General features: G+C 41.1%; 1 protein-coding gene across 1 annotated transcript in view; it reads left to right on the top strand.

The window, feature by feature from the left end:
* EYS (eyes shut homolog) overlaps positions 1–24,117 on the top strand; it is a 1,559,204-nt gene that overhangs the window by 1,065,589 nt on the left and 469,498 nt on the right. The window contains 2 exon segments of the mRNA XM_030558318.1: positions 5,908–6,098; positions 7,960–8,051. Coding sequence (XP_030414178.1) covers positions 5,908–6,098; positions 7,960–8,051 — 283 coding nt within the window.

Here is a 24,117-nt window from a genome sequence, read left to right as displayed (position 1 = left end):
CCACCACATTTTTTAACATTTAAAATATACTGTTAAATCCTGTTTAGTGCTACTTCGGTGGCCACTATCTATATGCTTTTATTAACCAACCAACCAACAAAAGTTTCCTGCCTTTAACTAGCAAAAGAAAATTAAAATGTTGAAATAAGGAATTCATTGTTCATATGTTTCATGATTAAATCCTTTAATAATGTATTCATTCTTAAAGCATCTGTGCTTTTGTTTGAATGTATGTCAACACAGGATAAATGGTTATGAAATCTGTTTGAAAGGTGCTTACTTCTTTTTAAAAGCACAGCTAGTTTGTAAGACCTCTTTACAATCCTGTAGATAGGATCATAAAAATATAGGGCTGGAAGGGACCTTGAGAAGACATTGAGTCCATCTCCTGCACTGAGGCAGGACTAAATATGTATAGCCATCCCTGACAGATATTTGTTTACTTATACTTAAAACCCGCCAATGATGACGATTCCACAACCTCCATTGGTAACCTATTCCAGTATTTAACTATGTTTATAGCCGAAAAGATTTGCTTACTATCTAATCTAAATCTCTCTAGCTGAAGATGAAGCTGATTACTCCTTATACTTCCTTCAGTGGACATGAGGAAAAATAGATCACCGTCCTCTTTATAACAACTTTTTACATATATGTGGACTGTTATCATGTCCTCCCTCAACTTCTCTTTTCTAGAATAAAGATGCACAATTCTTTCCACTTTTCCTCATAAATCATTTTTTCCAAACCTCTTACAATTTTTGTTACTTTCCTCTGAAGTCACTCCATTTTGTGCACATTTTTCTTAAAGTGTGGTGCCCAAAACTATACACTTTCCTCCAGCTGGGATCTCATCTGTGCCAAATAGCAAAGCTGAACAATTATTTCCCATGTATTACATATGACACTCCTCTTAATACACCCCAAAATGACATTTGCCTTTTTTACAATGGCATCACATTGTTGATTTATATTCAGTTTGTTATCCATTATAACCCCCAGATCCTTTTCAGAAGTACTATTCCCTAGCCAGTTATCTCCTATTTTGTATTTCTGCAAATGATATTTCCTAAGTTTAGTATTTTTTCATTATCTTCATTAATTTAATCTTATTGATTTCAGACCAATTCTATGATTTGTCAAGATTGTTTTGAATTCTAATCCGGTCCTCCAAAGTGCTTGGTGTCATTAGTTCTTGCAGCTTGGTGTCATCTGCAGATTTTAAAGGTGTACTCTCCACTCTGTCATTCAAGTCATAAATGAAAATAGTGAATAAGACTCTACTAGATATGTCCCTCCAGTTTGACAGCAAAACATTGATAACTATTCTTTGAGTCAGGTCTTTCAGCAGTTGTGTACCCACTTGAGAGAAATTTTACTTAAACCACATCTTCCTAATTCATATATGAGAATGGCCTATAGTACTCTGTCCCTAAAATAAAAATATATCATGTCTACTGCTCTGCCCTTCTTCACTAGTCCAGTAATCCTATCAAAGAAGAAAATCAGGTTGGCTTGGCTTGATTTGTTCTCGACAGATCTATACTGGCTAATACTTATCACTCTGTTATCCTTTAGATGCTTACAAATTGATTAATCAGATTGTTCCAATATCTTTCCAAGCACTAAAGTTAGGCTGAATGTTCATAATTTCCATGGATCCTTTTTGTTCATCCTTTTAAGTTAGGCATCCATCCTTCATTTGTTCTTGAAGATAATCACTAATGGTTCAGAGATTGCTTCATCTAGTTCCTTAAATATTGTAGAGTGGACTTCATTAGGCCTTGCAGACTTGAATACCTTGAATAATTTATCTAAATATTCTTTTAACTGTTCTTTCCCTATCCTGGCTTGTGTCCCTTTCCCCTAGTTGTTAATATTAATTGTGTTAAAACATTTGGTCACAATTAACCATTTTAGTGAAGATTTAAACAAAATAGATATTAAACAGCTCAGCTTTCCTGGATTCATCTATTATTAATTCTCCTTCCCCACTAAGTAGTGGATCTGCATTTTCCTTAATCTTTTTCTTGATCCCAATGTATTTATAGGACCTCTTCTTCTTGCCTTTTATGTCCCTTCTTCTTGTAACTCATGTTGGGGCTTAGCCTGCCTGATTTTGTCCCCATGTGCTTTTGCAATTCTTTTGTACTCATCCATAGCAATTTGTCCATTTCCACTTTTATGTCTGATTTTTTAAAAATTAAGATAATTAAAGAGCTCGTGATGGAGCCACATTGGTCTCTTAATACTGCTAGTTCCCTAAGTTTGTTAAATCTGCTTTTTTGAAGTTCATTGTCCTTATTCCACTGCTCTCATGTCTTCCTTTCCTTAAAATCATGAACTCTATCATTTCATGATCACTTTTACCCATTGTAACTTCTACATTTGCAACCAATTCCTCCCTGTTAAAATCAAATCTATAAATGGCTGCCCACCACCACGCAGTTACTTACACCTTCTGAGAGAAGACACTATCCCCAACATGTTCCACAAATCTATTGGACCTTTTGTGTTTTGCCATATTTCCTTTCAACTGCTATCTGAGAAGTTAAAGTTCCCTATTACTAGCAGGTCTTGTGCTTTGGGTATTTCTGTTATTTGCTGTAGAATTCATCATTCAGATTCTCTTCCTTATTTGTCAGTCTATAGTAGACCCCTACCATGACATCGTCCCTGTTTTCCCCCATTTTATGATCATCCAAAGACTTTCTACTAGCCAGCCTCTCACCTCCTTCTGGACTTCAGACCAAGTATGTAAATTCTTGGTGTGCAATGCACACCTCCTTCTCATATATATGAAAGCTGTGTCCATTGTACACAGTCAAGTATCTAATTTAGTCTGCAATTCCATATTTCAAAAAGGAAAAAAAAGATAGCTCTGAAAAAAAATGCTTGTATACTGCAGCAGTAATAAAAGGAGTGCAGAAGTAGAGTAGACAAAGTGATGTATTGGAATCCTGAGTGTGGCCGCAGATCAGGGGTTAGAACTACAAGTTCCCAGAGAAGGAATCTCCCCTCACACAGAAGATAGCGCGGAGGTAGTTAATGAGCATGTCTGGTAAGTTTTTGAAGGCCTTGTGGGAATCACCACTACAGGCCAATCTACATTTCAGTGTACCCTCAGTCCAGAACATCAGCCAGTCAAAGCTCAAATTGGGATTCAGAAACCTATGCCCACCAGCACTCATCTCTAGCCTGCTGGGAGTGAGCTCCAGCCCATCTGCACTGTCCTCCAACAACCCCCACTGCTGCTGTGTTCCTATGTAGGGAGAAGAAAAGGTGTTGGTCAAAAAGAAGTATCTAGGGAATGTGGGTGCATAGCTGAGCAGGGGAGGCAGTGTCCTAAGAAGAGGAGCTAAGCACTAGACAGTGTGCTTGGGAGGAAGCTGAGTGGGGCAAATATCTGGGGAAGGGTAGGGGACCAGTCCGGAGGTAGTGCCCATTGGAGAAAGGGACATCCAGGGAATTGAACAAGGGCTAAATATTGGGAGAGGGAGCAGGGGATATTCCAGGGGAAGGATGAGATTATGTTGTTGTGGAAGTGCACTATCTACCAATTTGAAGTAAAAAGGAGGTGGTTCCCCAATTTGTGTGTGATTTTTTTGGTAAATTTCAGGTTCAGTTTCCTGAAATTCACACACATGAAAAGGGTGATTCCTCTGAAGATCAAAGTTCAGAAAATGAAACCAAAAATAAATGTGAATTTAAAACCATAAATGCTTCATGATTTTCAAGCCACTCATGATTTATTTTTCTTTTTATGGTCTGATAATTTTTTGAATTCATGGGTTTGGCAAAGTTTAAGGCTGCTTAAAAATGTTTAGTTTCTTGTATTAAAAGTAAATATGTATATACACTAATTTACTATGTGGTATTTTCTTTTTGAATGTTCTTGGGATATATTAATAAGATCTACATTCAGAATTTGAACACAGTGACTGAATCTGACAATGTGCAGTCCTTTCTGAAAAGTCCTGAAAAGGCAGAATTGTGGTCTGTACTTAAACAAGGAGTTATGCTGCAGGAAGGTCAATAGTAACTGTACATAACTTGCAATATACTTTTTACATTTTGTCCCAGAAATCAAAAATCTATGGGTAAAACTCTGCCATGGAATTTGATATTAGAAACAAAGTGGGCTGAATCTTTTAGTTTAAAAAAAAAAAAAGAAATAGGACCTGTGACCTTCAAAAGCCATTCAAATGTCAACATCATACCCTCAATGACTAAGTTAAAATCAGCCTAACAAAATATGATCTTTTATGTATTCTTTTTTATATGTACCAAACTGAGAGGTGAAATTTAGGTTTGAGCTACTGCATTGATTTTTTTTTAAACAAAACAGGTGAGTTGTCATTACCCTTTCTTTAAATGACCTCTCAACTTTTTATTTGATAAATTATTGTCACTCTATGTTGTTTTTCAAGTAAGGGAGAATGTATTTCTGCTTGGGCAAACCATAAAATACTGTAATTGTGCTAAGGGGGAAAAATCACTGCAAGAAAAGGAGCAGAGAAAGCAAAATTGGACTTGTTTATAAACAATTCTGTGTACTGGTTGCAGGCTGTCCTACTTTTAGCCCTGTAGAATTTTAAATTAACATTATCATGGTATAAACATTGGGAAATCAAGGATCATATTTTCAAAAAGTAGGCTTGTGTTTTTGTGTGACTTTCGTGCAGACAAACTCCTTGGTATATGTGCATGACCAAAAAACTATTGGCATGTTAAAATCAGTGTTTGTTAGTATGTAAATCAGAGGGGGAGGAATCAAAGTACCTCACTCAGTTTAGTGCACATACTTTAAATAATTCACACACACCCCTTTTGTTTCTTACAGTGTAAACACTGTAAAGGCCCAGGCTGTAGTGACACTGTTGAAGATAATAGGTGTTTGTCCTCATTAATCAGTTAATTAGACATGTAAAATCTAATCATGAAATAGAATGTTCATGGTCAGTCCCTCCTCCTTTTGCTCTTCTCCCATTGGGCTCCCAAGTTATTTCCTTTGCCTTGGACACGAATTTGCTGATACCTTAGTTGGTGCACCATGTCCCATACTAAGGAGTTGACAGTCTCACTCACTCTTTGTCCTTTATGAAGATCCCGATAAATACTTCTAGATGTGTTCTTTTCTGTTGTATTCTGTTCTGCATCCAAACTTTTTTATTTTTCAAATAGTCTTTCATGCTTTGTCTAACTTTAGGATCACACCACTAGAACGGTAACCACTTCTTTATAGAACAGGAATCTGGCAATCCATCCATACTGTCACCAAACACTACTGCCTGACTCTAACCAGCTGATGTGGCATTTGGATGACAAGTTTTGAGGACAATCTTCAGGGTTGCCCTTAGGGAAAGATTCCTCAACCCAGGGTATGAGTCATATTTTTTCTTCACAGTCCTGCATTCCTTCATTTCTGCCTTTTCATCATCTAGAGTTAATGGCACATGTTTTCATTCCTGGCAGCCATACCATGAGGAAACAGTAAGTGAAATCTTGGCCCCATTTAAATCAATAGTAAAATTGCCATTAACTTAACGGAAGCCGGGATTTCACAAAATATATTTTTCTTTCTTCATAGTTGTTTTACAAGGGCTGGTAACACTGTGGAAGTCACCTTCCCAGCTCACTGTTCTCCTGGTGCAGGACTTGGTTGAGGAAATTTAATACCAAAAAGCTTAAATACTTATTTACAGCTTTAGAAGTTCTCTGCTGGGTAGTCTTTTGGGAGCAGAGAAAAGGATGAATATTTTGGTATTGAATCTGTCTCCGAAGTAGAAGCTGTCTGGTAATAGATGAAGAGGAATGCCCCTCATCTGTACAGGTGTTAGCACAGAAAACAATGAGCAGGTGAGGGAAAAAATCTTTTTACATTTGATTTTCTATCTGCATTCATAGATTTCAACTATGCTCAATACCATGGAGATTCTTATCTGGAATTTCAAGGTTTGCAGTTGAAACCACAAAACAACATCCATCTAGAATTTCAGACCTATAGCTGCCAAGGACTCCTCCTGTACATTGAACAGAGTCCAGCAACAATGGGACATTTATTTATTCAACTTTTCATCAAACACGGTACCTTACAGGTAGGGTACCATTTTTTTTCTTTTAGAAAAAATAAAACATTGTGAGCTTTTGTAATAACTAATGTTTATTCAGCTTCCAGCTGCATGTTTACTGTTTAGCATCTTGGGGATTTCCCAGTATTTCAAGTGAAATAGTTGATTAAATTTTGATTTTTTCAGAATTCTGCTGCCTGTGATCATCATGACAGATGAAACTAATATTAATGCTGATAGAAAAGGAAAACAATATGGAAATCATAGTAAAATTCTCCCTAACAAAATGCACACATTAATAGGTAAAATAGGCAGAATAATTTGAATCTGCTTTAGAGCTGGTGGAGTTCAAGGTGTTTGTCTTTCATCTAAAAAGCCATGGAAGTTTTTTTGTATAGAGACAAGGAGAAAAAATAGATGTATCCTCTTGGACTTATTGAAATGGAGGCACTAACCTTACCTTTTGTATGTGGGACCAGATTTTGCACCTTGTGCAACCTCATTGAAGTGATTAGTAGTGCATGGGGAATGGATCTGTGAAGTTGTTTTATTGACTTTAGAGAAGAACTTGCAAATAGAGAAAACAACTCATTCACTTGTAGTCCTGATCAGGACCTGTTCACTTAAGCTTGAGATATTCATGCAGAATTCCACAATCATGTCAAACTAGTTACTGTTTGGTATACCAGGACAAAATAAATATAATTAAATTTATTCATAAATTTGAAATAGTGAAGTTTATACTGCAGTACAATTTATTCGTGTCAAAATATTCAGTAATGTTTTGTCAAGATTGTTTTAGTAAAGAGTCTGGTAAGCACAATTATAAGATATTTTAGAAGAATATTTAAAGGTCTAGTGCCCTTTAACCTCCTGCACATCCCTCATTACTGTCATAAATTTCTATGCATAAGTTACCCTAATTGTACTGCTCTGAGGGGAATCTTGAATATTAGGAATAGATGTAAAAAACAAAGCTGTCCTCAAGTATGGAGGCTAGTTTGAATTAAATACACACCCACATACAAGAGAAGATTTTAACATTATGGTTTTGTACTGGAAGGTGGAAAGCTTAGATGTAAAATAATGACGTTTTAGTGACTGACTACTTATCCAATAGGTTGATATGGGGCAAGAAGTTACACAAAGTTTAGCAAATTTTGATAACATTAAGACAAGGTTAGTTTTTCTTACTGTAACTTCCGCTGCAGAAAAAAATAGACATTTGTGTATTTTTAGACAAGTAGTAGTTTCAAAAAGACTTAATTAACAAAAATGTATTCAAAAGCTTTGATATTAATAACTTTCACAGTCTGGTTACCAAATGTCCCAATGTGCCACGTTAAAACTAATTCAGTTCAATTTTAGTCATTGACAAAACTGTTCAATTAAACGTAGATTTAAAACCCAATGTACAATGGTTTCATGTATACAATACAGTGATGATTACAAGTGCACAAACCATGAAATCAAGTGCTGGTTCACATTAGCTTAGGAAAGTGCATGGTGCTCCTAAATGTTCCAACTCACATGCTACTGTGCAAGTCTGAAAGTAAGAAGGGGCTACAGACTGGCAAGTAAAGATCATCTGCTGCCAATATTAACTTCAGCTGGAATTGTGGGTGGTTAGTTCCTCTGAAATTCAGGGCCATAAACTATGTGAAAATACAATATACAGAGTTTAAAAAATGCACATAGACTTGGAAGAACTATATAATAGTTTTTAATGCAGCAGTTACATTTCTTCATCTGGACCTCTAAATGTAATGTGAATTTTTCTGGATGCACAGAGTCTTCTTTCAGTTTTTATTTAAACATTTACCACTTTCAATTTCAAGTTTCCAAATATGTAATTATGATAAATTGTGTAACATGTTTTCTTTTACAGTACCACTTTGTATGTGATGGGGCAGCAGAAGTTAGAAGCATCAATACCACTATTAGAGTCGATAATGGACACAAGTATAGAGTTCACATTAAGTAAGTTTTATTTTTCAGATCTCAGTGTTCATAACTGACTGACTGAAAGGTCAACTGAATTGGCCAGCATATCAGTTTCAATGTATTGTGCATCTTGTTAGTTATTAATTATATCTACGTATGTACTGGTAAATCAACATGTTATTGTATTTAGACATTAAGTTCTTTGGGATTATTAATTAATAATTATTTGCAAAAAATAATTAAAATATAGTATCATAAAACAGCCCTCATAGCCCCTCTCTGAGATTCCAAGGATGTACTCACAGGAAATAATTTTCTTTTTTTAAGTCCTTTTTCAACAATTTATTTGGTCAAACACAAACATTCTAAAAAGAAAATACTACTTCTCCAGGTTCCAAGCTATTTTGTCAATGTCTAGCAAAAACAGGTTGCATCATACTCCAGACAACACAGGTGTGAGATTTCCCTATGTGTCAGGGTATTAGCAGGCAGAAGATATAACATGGCTCCTGTCCTTTTTCCTGTCCTTTACTAACTTGACAATCACAGCAGCATACTATAGGCGTGGAGGAGATGAATAATTGCATCTGAAGGAGGATAGGAGTAGAAAGAGAATGAGATGGAATGGTTGTTTTTCCATGCCCTCTGACACCAAATGATGCATAATTTCCTTTTATAGTATTGTAATGGCAATAGCAGTAATGAAATGCATGTTATTTAATTACTGATGTAAATAATCAGTATAAAACTGACCTTGGAAAAGGTTAAGCCCAGGAACCCCAGGATGGCTGCCTACAGCAATCTTACATGAACATTCATTTGGGAAACTGTGCAAGTAAAACAGTCTTTGGGAACCACCACCAAGTTTGATTATATTTAATGTCCACAAGTTGGCAGAGAGCAAGGGTAAGAGAGGAACTATTTCTTGTCAACAGGGGGACTCACCTAAGGTGGCTGCAAACAGAATTGTCAGTGTATAGCTTTGGCCACCTTTGTTCAAGATGAACAGGACTTGCACTTTTGGAATATAAATAAATTTTATTAGAAGGCCTCCAGAGTGGAGAACTGACCCTCTACAAATCCTCCAATCTGCTACCACTCAGCAAAGGGGCAACAATAACATTTACTTGGTTTTACCATACAGTGCTACGAAAATACATAATGCTAAATAAAGCATCAGTTCTATTACAGTTACTAACAAAAATTCCCAGTGACTCAATAGACACAAGATAAAAACATTAACCCCAGAATTTTAAATTTCAGAGCAGGCTTTAGCTGTGTCAGTGGGGCAATGTAAACATCAGGAAGTCCCATTAAAGAATTTTCTCTCTGCTGCTGAATTTTGTTACTGCTGTGGAAATGCAGCAAAAGAGACAGTTATGCTTAATTTTTGAGTACATTCCAGCTGTGAATATATTTGTTTCTCTTTCACACAAAGCACATGCCCAAATTTTCCATGCTTCAGGATGCATCTACCCTATTTTATGTCCTTAACTCATGCATTGAAGTCATGGAGATTTTTATTTACAAGAATGGCAATATATATATATTTATATATACACTCTCAAATGATACACCCCAAATTTAATTTTAATAAAGATTAGGAGATTAGGCTGAAAACAAGTAATTGGAGACTCCAGGATTGAAACAATCTGAAGCAGTCACTGAATGTTGTTTAAGGGTTCACCCCCACCCCCAATTTGTGGGCAGTCATGGAAGCTGGAACCTGGAATAGTCATGATGTAGGAAACCTTTCCCATGAAGACTCTATGTCTGTTGACAACTACCTCTACACTGGGGACAGTCACTGGAGTAGACATAAAGCTACCATTACGCTTTTTGAGTCAGCTGAAAAGACTTGTCAGACAACCATAAATCAGATCCTATGTGGGCCTGCACAGTTACCTATTCCTCTGCAAAATGGGAGTACAATCTTCCATTCTTCTTCAAATAGCATCTCTATGGATGCACCACTTCAGGACTTGAGCACACCTGTGCACTTTTGATCTTAGATTTTCATCAGCTATGCCCTCATGTCTGTGCCTGACCTTAGACATCCTCGTGCTCCCATACAAGGGTCTATGGGAAATGAGGTGTGGGAGCAGACCTGCTGCCACTCCAGTTCCTTCTCAACTGCCTGTGTCTAGAGATGGACTGTCGCAGTGACCATTACCTAGCCATGTGGCTTGCTACCTCTCTCACTTATTAGTATTTTTTAGTAATTTGTTTTTTTATTTATTTTTCAGTTATTTAGCACAGTTTGTGATTGGATTTGTGGTGTCCCCGTTTCCCTTCCTTCATTTGCTCAATCTGGGTGCCTCGCCCCTCCGCCACCTCAGGTCTTGATCCATGGCCTTGAGTAACAGGTTATAACCAAAATCCCAGGCTTCAAATCCTGCCAGACATCTTTTTTCCCCTGCAGAGACAGACACTCAAGCTACCTTTATATCTTGGGAGAGACTCTTATCCTCTCCAAATATCAAATCTGCTCAGGATTTTAAAATAAGTCTAAAAAATTAAGGGAAGACAGGTAAAACTCTTGTCCATGGAGCATTCCCTGAGCCTCACAGGGTCAGAGTCATCGCCTGTACATCAAATTCAGTTGTTTGGAGAGCCCCAACTACTGTTACTGCTGCTACGACAAGCAAAGAGCTTGTGGGCCCCTCAAACCTTCCCAGGCCATCAAAAAAGAAGAGATCTAGAAGAGGATAAGTCTTGATCTCAGGAAACCTCACCTCAGGATATTGCTGAGGCCCCTGTCTCTTCTGGTACCACCACCCCAGCACCGACTTGAAAAAACACGCTCAGAGATGACCCATGCCTGCTGATAGTAGGGGGAACAACTCTGGAACAGCGTGAGTCAGGCCCACCAGGCAGCCTCGACTACCAGTGGGAGTTGAACAACAAAGTATTCTGAAGGATATGTTTTATCTGCACTCTTCCTAAAATAGATCTCTTCACAACACCATCCAATATGAAATGCAGATGATCCTATTTGAGTAATGGGCGTGGCAGCAACAGAAGATTCCCTAATCATACCTTGGCCATACATATTGCTATACATTTATCCACTGACGCCTTTGCTGCTCAAGGTGCTCAACAAGTTGAAACAGGAGAAATTAGTAGCCATATTTATAGCACCATTGCAGTTGAGATAGATGTGGTTCCCAAAGCTGATCTGCATGTCCAAGAAATGTCATCTCCACCTTCCTCTGACAGCAGATATCCTCTCTTAGGAGATGAGATTTGTAATCCACCTCACCTCTTGGTGCTTCACCTCGAGGCCTGGCTACTATGGTTTAGAACAGAGGTACAAGTTGTACTGCTAAATAGAAAATCAGCTACAAGGAAAACTTATGTACAGAAGTGGAAACATTTCCAGGCTTGAGGTAGCAACTGATCTAAACCTCTTTTTGAATCCTGTCTGATGCACATTCTCAATTATCTTCTAAATTTAAAACCACAGGATTATCACTGAGCAAAATTAAGTTTCACTGGGCTGTCTTGTCCCTTCCCAGACATCAAAGGGTTTTCAGTCATCACTCACTTGATGATTATGAAGTTTATTAAAGGCCTGTTCAACATTTTTCTTCCTGTCAATGAACCTACTCCACAGTGAGATCTCAACTTAGTCCTTAATGTGCTGAGAGAACTCCCATTTGAACCTATGGAGAACTCTTCCCTCCTTCATTTGTCCTTCAAGTTTTCATTCTTCATAGTTATCACCTCGGCCAGGAAGGAAGGAGAGTTAGGAGCCCTGATGGCTGAACCAGTACATGGTGTTCTGTCACAACAAGGTGACACTGCATCCACACCCTCATTTTTACCTAAAGTTTCTTCAGAATTCTACATTAATCAAGATATTCATCTACAGGTGTTTTACCTCAGCCTCACTCTTCAAGAGAAGAAATGAGTTTCCAAGAAGTGCTCCTGTCTTTTACCTTGAGAGGATGAAGTCCTTTAGCTCTTCTCCTAGGATTTTTATCTCAGTCGTAGAACAAATGAAAGGCCATTTGAAGACTGTCTAAATGTTTCAGGACACATTTTAACCTGTTCAAGCTTCAGATACTCATCCCCATCCTAGGGTGATTGCTCACTTCATCAGGGCTCAGCCTACCTCTATGGCCCTGCTGAAAAACATACTTATCTCAGACATCTTCAGAGTAGCCACCTGGTCTTTACACATTTTTCCAGCACTACACTATTGTGTCTAGCTTCCAGAGCTAATGCAGCTTTCAGTGAGGCTCTTCTGTAGTACATACGGAATCTGCCTCCTCTACACCCTTCTCCATAATTGAGGTATGGCTCAGGAATCTTCTGAACTGGAACATCCATTAGGATACTACTCAAAGAAGAAGGAGAGAACTGTAACTGGAGTTCTTATAGATATGTGTCCTTTTGGGTTTCCCACTACGCCAGCTTCCATTCTGCCTCAGAGTCTTCCTGTTGGACTTTCATGATTGAGAAGGACCTGAGTGGTTAAGGCAGTTTTGAAAATACCACCCTAAAGACTATACTAGGTGCAAGGGAATAGAGAACAGACTTTATGTTTGGAAATATTTTTAGGAGCAAGCTATGAGATTGTGCCTTTGGTAAGGGGGAAGTCCAGGATGCCTAAATCAGAATCCCTTTGTTGGAGAAGAAAAATATTTTCTTCTCAGAACGGAGTATAAAATCTGTGGTTCCAAAGCCCAAACTGCACATAAGCACAAAGGCAAATGTTTAACTATCAATTTATCCAATATTCAGATAAAATACTACTCGATTAAAGTTGTACAATCTGAAAATCTTTTTTTATTAATTATTAGTGAGAAATAGCTTTATACCGTATTAATTTCTGCACCAAACATAATACTGCATATCATACAGTGCAATACAAGTTGCATTTATATAGCATCTTTCACAAAGTAAAGATATTTTACAGTTTTTAAAGCTAAAAGCATCTTTGAACATTTTTTTAATTTAGACTTCAAGACCAGAATCAGTTCTGCAGATTTCAAACTGATGTTAATTCCAGAATTAACTGATGTTAATTCCATAACTGCTAATTGCTCTGGATCTGAAGATTTGAAATGGATACTTAGGACATATGGGATAGTGCTAGTATGGAAAACTGTACCACATTTGGCATGCATACTTCCTATCTGCCAGAGTCACTGTGTCTATCTTCGTATGACCAAGCAGAGGAAATGTTCAGAGACATAAAGTATGTACAAAGTAGTGATTTGACACTACTGATCATATATGGAATTAGTGTAAATCGATGTACTCTTTTGACTGAAATGGGGCCACACTGATATATATTAGCTGAGGATCTGACTGAACATCTGCAATATAGTGATAAGCTACTGAATCTTTGCTGCTGTAAGGTCACACAATGGCATGTTGCATTTTACCAGATAGTCCTTGACAGAACAAGGAGTAATGGTCTCAAGTTGCAGTGGAGGAGGTTTAGGTTGGATATTAGGAAAAACTTTTTCACTCAGAGAGTGGTGAAGCACTGGAATGGGTTACCTAGGGAGGTGGTGGAATCTCCTTCCTTAGAGGTTTTTAAGGTCAGGCTTGCCAAGGCCTGGCTGGGATGATTTAGTGGGGATTGGTCCTGCTTTGAGCAGGAGGTTGGACTAGGTGACCTCCTGAGGTCCCTTCCAACCCTGATATTCTATGATTCTATGGTTGTTACTCACTATCATATGATACATTGTGCCAAAGTACAAAACATGCAAGTACAGTGTGAAGTCAGTTATTTACATGGTAAGATTCTCTTCTGTTCCCTGCAAATTCTTATACTGCCCTTATCATAGTATCTGAGAGACTTACAGTAATGCATTACATGATGTGGCTAACATGAGTAGCATATAGTTCATCATTTTCTCATCGTCTCCCCAGGGGAGAAATTGTGTGCGCAGTGTACTTTTCTTTTTTTTGTGTGTCTGTGGGCGGGACGGTATTTCTAATATATACTTGCTGCTATGTGTCAAAAGACAAGGTTGTGTACCTTGGACTTGCAGCAGAAGGTAGCAACATTTGTGATTGTCCTTAATTACTGCGGGAGTTTGTTCCACAATATGGGACCAGCCCCTGAGAAAGCTCTGTCTTCTGCATGGATGAAATTTAGAATGGTGGTATAATGTGCCATTGTGCAGGAGCAGTGCAGCTGTACTATAGCCCTCCGGCTGGAGCTGCAGGCAATTTTTTGAGGATGCCGAACCCAGGTCATAGAGTGCCTTTAAGGAAAGGAATGAGACCTTGAACTTGATTTGATATTCTATGGGAAGTCAATGTAGAGGTCAGGTTTAATGCGGTCACGGTAGCTGGAGTTACGTAAAGGCTGATGGCTTCCTATCTGGGTATACTGCATTACTATAGTCCAGAAGACAATTGATAAAGTCCAACATATATTTCTTTATATTTATCAACATGAATTTCATCTTCCATTTTCTTGCCCAATTACCCAGTTTTGTGAGATCCCTTTGTAACTCTTTGCAGTCAGCTTCAGACTTAACTACCTGGAGTAATGTAGTATCATCTGTGAACTTTGCCACCTCATTGCTTTCCCCTTTTCCAGATCATTTATAAATATGATGAACAGGACTGGTCCCAGTGCAGGTCCTGGGGGGACCCTGCTGTTTACCTATTTCCATTTTGACAAGTGACTGTTTATTCCTATCCTTTATTTACTATCTTTTAACCAGTTATCGACTCAGGAAAGGATTGTTACTTTGCTTAAGAGCCTTCGATGAGACATCTTGTCACAGGCTTTCTGAAAATTCAGGTACACTATATCCACTGGATTGCTCTTGTCCACATGCTTCTTGACCCCCTCAAAGAATTCTATTGGATTGGCAGGCATGATTTCTCTTTACAAAAGCAATGTTGACTCTTCCACAAAATATTGTGTTTATCTGTGAATCTGATAACTTTGTTCTTTACTAAAGTTTTGATCAATTTGCCTAGTTCTGAATTTAGGCTTCATATCTGAAGACTTTTTGAAAAAATCAGTGTTACATTAGCTATCCTCCAGTCATCTGGTACAGTGGTTCATTTAAAGCGTTAGGTTACATACCACAGTGAGTAGTTCTTCAATTTCATATTTGAGTTCCTTCAGAGCACTTGGATGACAACTCTCTCATCCTGGTGACTTATTACTGTTTAATTTATCTATTTGTTCTAAAACCTCTATAGACATCTCAGCTTGGGACGGTTCTTCAGATTTGTCACATAAAAGAATGGCTCAGGTGTGATAATCTCCCTCATGTCCTCTGCAGTGAAAACTGATACAAAGAATTTATTTAGATTTTCCATAAGCAAAGCAGGGACAGCCATACAAAGGCTCTGCATCCTCCACTCATTCCGTGTCAGCATGGTTCCAGTACACCAAATTGACAGGGCTCCCACAGGGCATTCCTTTATAATCAAGGATTGATGTTTTGTCTTTCTATGGAGAATTACAAGGGACTATTGATGATGATCATACACATCTTCCTCAGCCTACCTACGCTCCATCCTCTCCCTTTGGAGATCCTCGGACCAACAGATACCCCTCCGAAGAAGTCCAAAGGACTGGAAGGAGGAAATGATATTTCAAAGATAGTTGAATCCCCTTTCCACATTAGAGAGGGAGATCAATATTTGAAAGGTCTTTCTTCTGCACACAGAACCGCGAACCACGGCCACTGCGGACAGTCAACATCAGCAAAATGTCTCATGACCTGCAATCAGATTACCCTGATGGGCCATAGGTTTCCCAGCACTGGTCTACTATCTTATAGCCCTTTTCCCTGAGGGGGCTGAGACTGAAATGTGCACCTCCTCAGTTTAAAATAGCCTGTATATGTTAGTCTTCAGGGCATACTACTGAGAGGTCTTTTCCCCCAAGCTTTCTGGGAGGGAAGGGAAGTTGATTGCTGGAGTGGGAGTCTTTCTCCCTTTTGGTTTGGGGAAACTGCTGTGCTTGCTTTCATTATTTATGTTCATTTGCATTTTTCATGCAAGTCAAAGGAGTTCTGAGCCTTTGTATGGGTGATTTCTAATATAACAGGCTGGCAAGGAAAATATTCAACTATCGCTTGTTTCAAGTTTGATGTGGACACAGTACCCTCCACCTACTGGATGTGCTTAATGGGTCCATCTCCTAGAGAACCAGTTAAAGCCTCGTGGTATTTAATGGCAGTGACTGCTGCTGCTGCTGAATTAGAACAGTAATTCCAATTAGTTGGAAAACTTCAGGTAATTAAGTAACGCATAACATTTATATAATGTTGTACATATTAAAAGTGCCATCCTCCTGCTGGGACTAATCCAGTGGATAAAATATGTGCAGTGCAGGTGCAAAATTTATGTCCCTCCAGCAGAATCCCTGCTGGGACCTTACCAATTCCAGCCATTTTTTGGGGGGTGGTGGAAGGGCTTCCACAGCTCCCCTGCTATTTATCCAGGTCCCTCCAGCAATTCCCTTGCCGGGATCTTACCGCCCATGCCCATTTAAGGTGGACTATAATGATGGGGGCTCCTATAATTGGTATAGCAGGGACCCAACCCCCCAACTGCCCCTGGCTTGCTCAATTACCAAGCACCTCTCCTTAATTCCTTTTCCAAGCCATTTTTTCATTCTTTTGTGGCTTAATTTATGGAGTACCTGCACTGAACATCCGCCAAAAGGAGGCGCCAGCCATTAGCTTGGCTGCCTCCTCCCCACACCCAGCTAGGTTCCCAGGCATCTCCAAAAGGCCTTTTGCCTAGCAGCGCTACTGGGGATAAAGGACCCATTGTCCCATGTGTGATTGTTGGGGGCACCAGCAGCTGCATTGTCCTTGACCCGGTACTGCAACAACCGCTCTTCAAGGAGGGCCGCATAGGCAATCCCTTACCTGGATCCTTGGGTTGACAAGACTCCTTAAAAGAAAACTAAATAAGCATCTTGTAAGCTGGACCAAAAATCTCCATTCTGCTGATCGCATCACATTCCGAGGTTTCTAATAGCCTGCAGCATGTGCTGGGGTCCACTGCTAGCCGCTGTTGCAAGCTCACAAAATCTGTGGAACTGGAAAAGAGATAAGGCATCTTCCAGGCCATTATACATGCCTGGAACATGGTTGAAAGAAAAAACAGATGTTGAAGCTTAAGCATTGTAGAGCAAATGCCCCTACCAACTTCATAACTCTGTAGGATCTGCCAGAAGTGCACAACTCCATTTTGCATCCAGGTGGCAGGCCATTTTGTGCACACCATTTGCCTTGATAAAACATCCCAAAACCTGCATCCCCTGCCACATCTGAGTGGATTTTTAACTCCCTTTGTAATAACCATTGCTTCCTCTACAATGATACCTCATTAAGATCAACTCAGAAAATTTTTCCATACCCTCAAATGTTCCTTCATATGTCTAGTGACTGGTATGTAATAGTGTGGCCCAGCTATGATGTCCTTTGCCACTGCCTGTCAGGCACAAAACGGGACAACAACCCTGCACGCAAAGTTCAGGTGCCCCAGAATAGACTGCAGTTCTTGTAACCTGAGTGGGTTTTTTTTATTTATGTATTTATTTTTATTTTAAAGCCCCCAGTGCTCTCTGGAGCAACCCCGATAGCTCCTAAAGTTTATCCTGAGGGAGCTGAGATACACCATCCCTGGTGTTCAGCTGAATGCCCGGATAGGTCAATGTAATGGAAGGCTTTATGTTTTCTCCTCCGCTAGGGGTTCCCCCAACTATTTAGCCAGGGTCTGAAATATGTCCATCTACGATAAAAAAAAGTATGCAAATAATGCACTACTTGGTTTAGTCCCACTGACCGCACCCCTGCCCAGTGCAACATTGTGCTGAATTTCTGAAAAGCTGCACAGGATACTGAACAGCACATGGGCATAGCCTTGTTGAAATATAATTGCTGGCAGTAGTCGTCTTGCAAATATGCCTGTATCTTTAGGGGTTGCGAAAACAACCACCTCATTAAATGCTCAGCAAATACTATTACATGCCTGGGGCCCCTCCCGAGCCCGTTGAGGTATGAACAAACCCTGGCACCTTTGGTGTCATCCACTGCAACCACAGTGTGTGATGAGATATGTCCCACCTTATCCCAGTTTGTGTTGCTGCCCTTAATTGAAACTGCTAATTATAATTAAACCAGGACATGCCCTGCAAACAAATTGTGTGCTCACCTAATTATATCCATATACTTAACCAAGGCAGGGCTCCTCTCTGGGTAGGCCTGTATTATAACACCCACATAGATGAGGAAGGCAGCCTCCCAATTTTCCCATGTTCTAGGCACCTTCTGTCTCTTGGGCAGTTTGCTATTTTGCTTGCCTTGCCCATGTTTACTGTCTGTCACCTCCCTGTGTAACAGGGATAATATATCCACGTATTTGCCTCTCAGGATTTTATCTTTAGTTGTACCGAGTAGGTGAACTCCCATCGAGTCAGCCACCCCGGCATAACCGTACTCCGGCCTGCATGGAGGGAGTTCTGCAGAACCCTGCTCCCCCAGGAGTCTCTACTCTGTCCCATGAGGTCACATACCCTGGTGGCCAATGAGTCCCCATGTGCCCAGGGGCTGCCTTTCCAACACAGGCTTCACTACTTTTTCCAGGAGCCTGCCAATCCTACTGCCCAAACTTGAGCCCAGGCTAGGCCTGACCTGTGACCCCGTGCAGATCCCACACACCTAGCTGCCTGAAGCTGCTGTAGTAAATGCAAATTAGCTTGCAGCAGCTGTGTAATACCATCAGTGCCCACAATGAAGGTGTGGCTTCTGGACCTCCCACTCCTGGGCCCTGAGAATTTACTACCCCAATAGGCTGATTCCTGTCCTCCTCAAGTGAAGTCACTGAGTGACTGGTTGACATGGTCCCTTCACCTGGCAGTGTCCCCTGCAACTGCCACCCCTTGCCAGGCTGGAAGGCTGTATACCACCTCCGAAACCCTGCCCCAACCTCTCTGTGGTTCAGATCACACTCACCCCCAAGGATCAGCATTACTACTGTGGAAGAGAACAGTCTGGTTATGGGTGACCTTGTGCCCTTTGGAAGCACTGTAATGCTATGGAGAAAACTTAGAAACAACTTCACTGACCATTTGCTGCACAGCTCTGCTGACTACCCCATTAATGCACACAGCCTGCCTACCTGCATTTCATGCTGTCCTGGTCAGAGTGCGACAAGCCCCACGGCCCTGCTCTCCTGGCCGGAGCTCCGGCCGGAGAGCGACAAGCCCCGTGGCCCCAGCTGGAGCTCCGGGCCTTTTAAATAGCTCCCAGAGCCCTGGGGTAGCAGGGGGCTCTGGGGGCTATTTAAAGGACCAGGGCTCCAGCTGCCTCTGCTGCACCCCCTGCCCTGCCCGCACCAACCCCACCCCCCGCTGCCTGCAGCCAGCTTTGTACCCCCTGCCCACAGCCAGCCCCTACCAACCCCCCTGCCCTGTCTCCAGCCAACCGCTGCCACACACCCCTGCCTGCACCAGGCCTGCACTGCCCACCCTGCCCTGTCTCCAGCCAACCTCTGCTGCACCCCCCCTGCCTGAAGCCAGCCAGTCCCATACTCCTGTCTCCAGTCAGCCCCGCACGCCTTGCCCTGCCTGCAGCCAGACCCTACCTCCAGTCAGCCCCTGCCCTGCCTCGAACCAGCCCCATGTCCACTGCTGCCCTGCAGTTTCCAGGCCAGCAACCTGCACACCTGCTTCAATGAGGGGGGCAGGAAGCAGCAGGGACCCACACATGTGCACACCCCCAGGGAGTGGCAGGGACCCACACATGTGAAACGGCAGTCATTAATAACCAATCAACAGCATATATGATGCAATGTACATAATATACAATTTTATTATTTATATAGTTATGGAAAGTAAATAATACATGGAAGAAATGGAAGGCTTTTTTTTACACTTTTTTCTTTTTAAGTCATCCCTGCCAGGGCCCCACCGAAAATGTTCGAATTGGGCCCCGCACTTCCTAAAGCCGGCCCTGCCTTCCAGCCCTTGGTCTCCATTGGGACTGCCTTGTGCTGCAGCTGCTGCCTCTGCTTGTCCCATTTTAAGCAAAGTTACAGGCACCTGAGCAGCAACCTGAGCCCAAAAGAATTGCAACCTGATACATCCACTTGCCACATGGCTGGTACATGAACCAGTTAAATTTCCTTGCCTCCCTCCCAACCAAAGCAGGTTAATTGTTTCAGACACTGACTAGCCTCCCTTGCAAATTCACCCTCCTCAATTGTAGCTTCCAGCCTGTCTGTGGGTGGGAGTACCTGGGGCAGGGGGATACTAGTTTATCTTCTTTCCATTGTCCCCTTTCTATGTAGTTTGCCTCTGCCTGCGCTTCCCTGTCTCTGGGGACATGGGGGTAACAGCCCCCATGTTTTCCCAAGCTCACTCTTCTCTGTGCCCCGGAGCCATGCTGCTTCCCAGTGCTGTTTGCTGCTTTTCTGCAGCCACGCTGCTTCACATGCTGGCTTCCACATGGTCCTGCAGCAAGCCATGCATGGGAGCCTCGTGCCTGCTACCCAGCCTATTCTGAGTAAAGAAGGGAGGGGCCAGCCCCAGCTGACCTTTTTAAATCCCTCATTCCTAGATGGTGAGTCATCCACCACGCTGCCTGCTCTTCCAGGAGCTTTACGTCTTCCCTCCTCCCCCAAGCCAGAAAGGATTGCCAGCCAGCCAAACTCCTTCCTGCTTAAGCGCAGGGTGGCGATTCATCTCTGTGTGCTTCTAACTGTGAGCTTCTGCTTTCCATGTCAAGTACCATGTTAGGCACCTTACAGCTTCCCCTACTACTGACTCTGGGAATGCATCATGTTCATTTTCTATTTCAGTGTAGCTTGAAACCTCTCCCAGCTCAGTGGTCTTGTTTGGGAAGTTTTCAAGGTCACTACAGCTCAGCTCCTGGAACAGCAGCATTGGTAATTGAATGGCATCTTCTTCATAGGAAAATCTACTTTAAAAAAAGAAAATACCCATCCATTAGTTCATCCTGATTCACAAATAAATTGACTCCACTGCTCACGAAGCATTCAAAAGATTAGTATTTGTTGTTGTGGAAGATAAAGAAATGAAATCTGAGAAATTTTTGATGTGTTTCAAAATCAAACAAAGGTACAACAGTACTAGCAGTAGCACAGAGAAGGCTACAGACTTAATCAGAGCTAGTTAACCTGTTTCTAGTCAGGTTTCAGAGTAGAGCCATGTTAGTCTGTATCCACAAAAAGAACAGGAGTACTTGTGGCACCTTAGAGACTAACAAATTTATTTGAGCATAAGCTTTCGTGGGCTACAGCCAACTTCGTCGGATGCATAGACTGGAACATATAGTAAGGTGATATATATACACATACAGAGAACATGAAAAGGTGGGAGTTGCCCTACCAACTCTAAGAGGCTAATTAATTAAGATGAGCAATTATCAGCAGGAGAAAAAAAACTTTTGTGGTGATAATCAAGATGACCCATTTCAGACAGTTTGACAAGAAGCTGTGAGGATACTTAACATGGGGAAATAGAGTCATTGTGTGTAATGGTTCAGCCATTCTCAGTCTCTATTCAAGCCTAAATTGATGGTATCGAGTTTGCATATTAATTCAAGTTCAGTAGTTTCTTATTGGAGTCTGTTTTTGAAGCTTTAAGTCTGTTACTGAATGGCCAGAGAGGTTGAAGTGTTCTCCTACTGGTTTTTGAATGTTATGTTTCCTGATGTCAGATTTATGTCCATTCATTCTTTTGCACAGAGATTGTCCAGTCTGGCCAATGTATATGGCAGAGGGGCATTGCTGGCACATGATGGCATATATCACATTGGTAGATGTGCAGGTAAACGAGCCCCTGATGGCATGGCTGATGTGCTTAGGTCCTATGATTATGTCACTTGAATAGATATGTGGACAGAGTTGGCATTGGGTTTTGTTGCAAGGATAGGTTCCAGGGTTAGTGTTTTTGTTGTGTGGTGTGTGGTTGCTACTGAATATTTGCTTCAGGCTGGGGGGCTACCTGTAAGCGAGGACAGGTCTGTCTCCCAAGATCTGTGAGAGTGTGGAATCATCTTTCAGGATAGGTTGTAGATCTTTGATGATGCACTGGAGAGGTTTTAGTTGGAGGCTGAAGGTGACAGCTAGTGACGTTCTGTTATTTTCTTTGTTGGGCCTGTAGTTGACTTCTGGGTACTCTTCTGGCTCTGTCAATCTGTTTTTTCACTTCACCAGGTGGGTATTGTATTTTTAAGAGTGCTTGATAGAGATCTTGTAGGTGCTTCGCTCTGTCTGAGGGATTGGAGCAAATGCAGTTGTATCTTAGAGCTTGGCTGTAGACAATGGATCGTGCGGTGTGTCCTGGATGGAAGCTGGAGGCATGTAGGTAAGTATAGCGGTCAGAGGGTTTGCGGTATAGGGTGGTGTTTATGTGACCATCTCTTATTAGCACAGTAGTGTCCAGGAAATGGACCGCTTGTGTGGATTGGTCTGGGCTGAGGTCGATGGTGAGATGGAAATTATTGAAATCATGGTGGAGTTCTTCAAGGGCTTCTTTTCCATGGGTCCAAATGATGAAGATGTCATCAACATAGCACAAGTACAGCAGGGATGTTAGGGGATGAGAGCTAAAGAAGCGTTGTTCTAAATCAGCTATAAAAATGTTGGCATACTGTGGGGCCATGTGAGTACCCATAGTAGTGCCGCTGACTTGAAGGTATATATTGTCCCCAAATGTGAAATAGTTGTGGGTGAGGACAAAGTCATGAAGTTCAGCCACCAAGTTTGCCATGACATTATCAGGGATACTGTTTCTGACGGCTTGTAGTCCATCTTTGTGTGGAATGTTGATGTAGAGAGCTTCTACATGCATAGTGGCCACAATGTTTTCTGGAAGATCACCGATGGATTGTAGTTTCCTCAGGAAGTTAGTGGTGTCTCAAAGATAGCTTGGAGTGCTGGTAGCGTAGGACCTGAGGAGAGAATTCACACAGCCAGACAATCCTGATGTTAGGGTGCCAATATCTGAGATGATGGGGCATCCAGGATTTCCAGGTGTATGGATCTTGAGTAGCAAATAGAAAAACCCTGGTCGAGGTTCTAGGAATGTGTCTGTACAGATCTGTTCCTATGCTTTTTCAGGGAGTTTCTTGGGCAGATGGTGTAATTTCTTTTGGTAATCCTTACTGGGATCAGAGGATAATGGCCTGTAGAATGTGGTGGTTGAGAGCTGCCTAGCAGTCTCTTGTTCATATTCCAATTTATTCATGATGATGACAGCACCTCCTTTGTCAGCGTTTTTAATTATGATTTCAGAGTTGTTCCTGAGGCTGTTGATGGTGTTGTGTTCAGCATGGCTGGGGTTATGGGGCAAGTGATGCTGCTTTTCCACAATTTCAGCCCATGCATGTCGGCGGAAGCAATCTATGTAGAAGTCCAGTCTGTTGTTTCGACCTTCAGGAGGAGTCCACGCAGAATCCTTCTCTTTGTAGTGCTGGTAGGGAGGATTCTGTGGGTTAGTATGTTGTTCAGAGGTGTGTTGGAAATATTCTTTGAGTCAGAGATGTTGAAAGTAGGATTCTAGGTCACTGCAGAACTGTATCAAGTCCAAGATATATATATATATATATATATATATATATGCATGGGAGGCGCAGGGTAAAACTCTGCTCTGGAGGAGGATTGGGATTAGGATTAGGATTATTAGGATTTTCATTTTCTGACCCTAAATGAAGTGGCTCTGGAAACTGGAGAAGAGTCTATTAGAGAGAGAGAATGGATACAAAGGGGGCGGGGGAGTAGAAGCAGATAATGATGATATCAGCAAAAAAGCAAAGAGAGGAAAAACCAAAATGTTATAATTGCAAGATTCCTAGCCAAAAAAAAAAATAAAATCAGGTGGTGATAATTCTGTGCAAGTAGCTGACTGGATTTAAAAAAAATAGAGGCTATAGTAAGAGCAGGTGACTGCAAGATGGAGATCTTCTATATTCATGCAGTTTTGAATGAGATTAATGGGGAAATATGATTTGTATGCGATCACAATCTTTTATTGGAATGTGCGCAGTCTGATAGCACGTGGTCAAGAATTAAAAAAATATATCCTGGAAATGAAAACTAAACAAGACATCATATGTATCCAGGAAATAAA

Source organism: Gopherus evgoodei, chromosome 3 (assembly GCF_007399415.2).
Source record: "Gopherus evgoodei ecotype Sinaloan lineage chromosome 3, rGopEvg1_v1.p, whole genome shotgun sequence".
Taxonomy (NCBI): domain Eukaryota; kingdom Metazoa; phylum Chordata; order Testudines; family Testudinidae; genus Gopherus; species Gopherus evgoodei.
The sequence above is the reverse complement of the archived record's forward strand: the minus strand, read 5'-3'. Positions and strand labels throughout refer to the sequence as shown.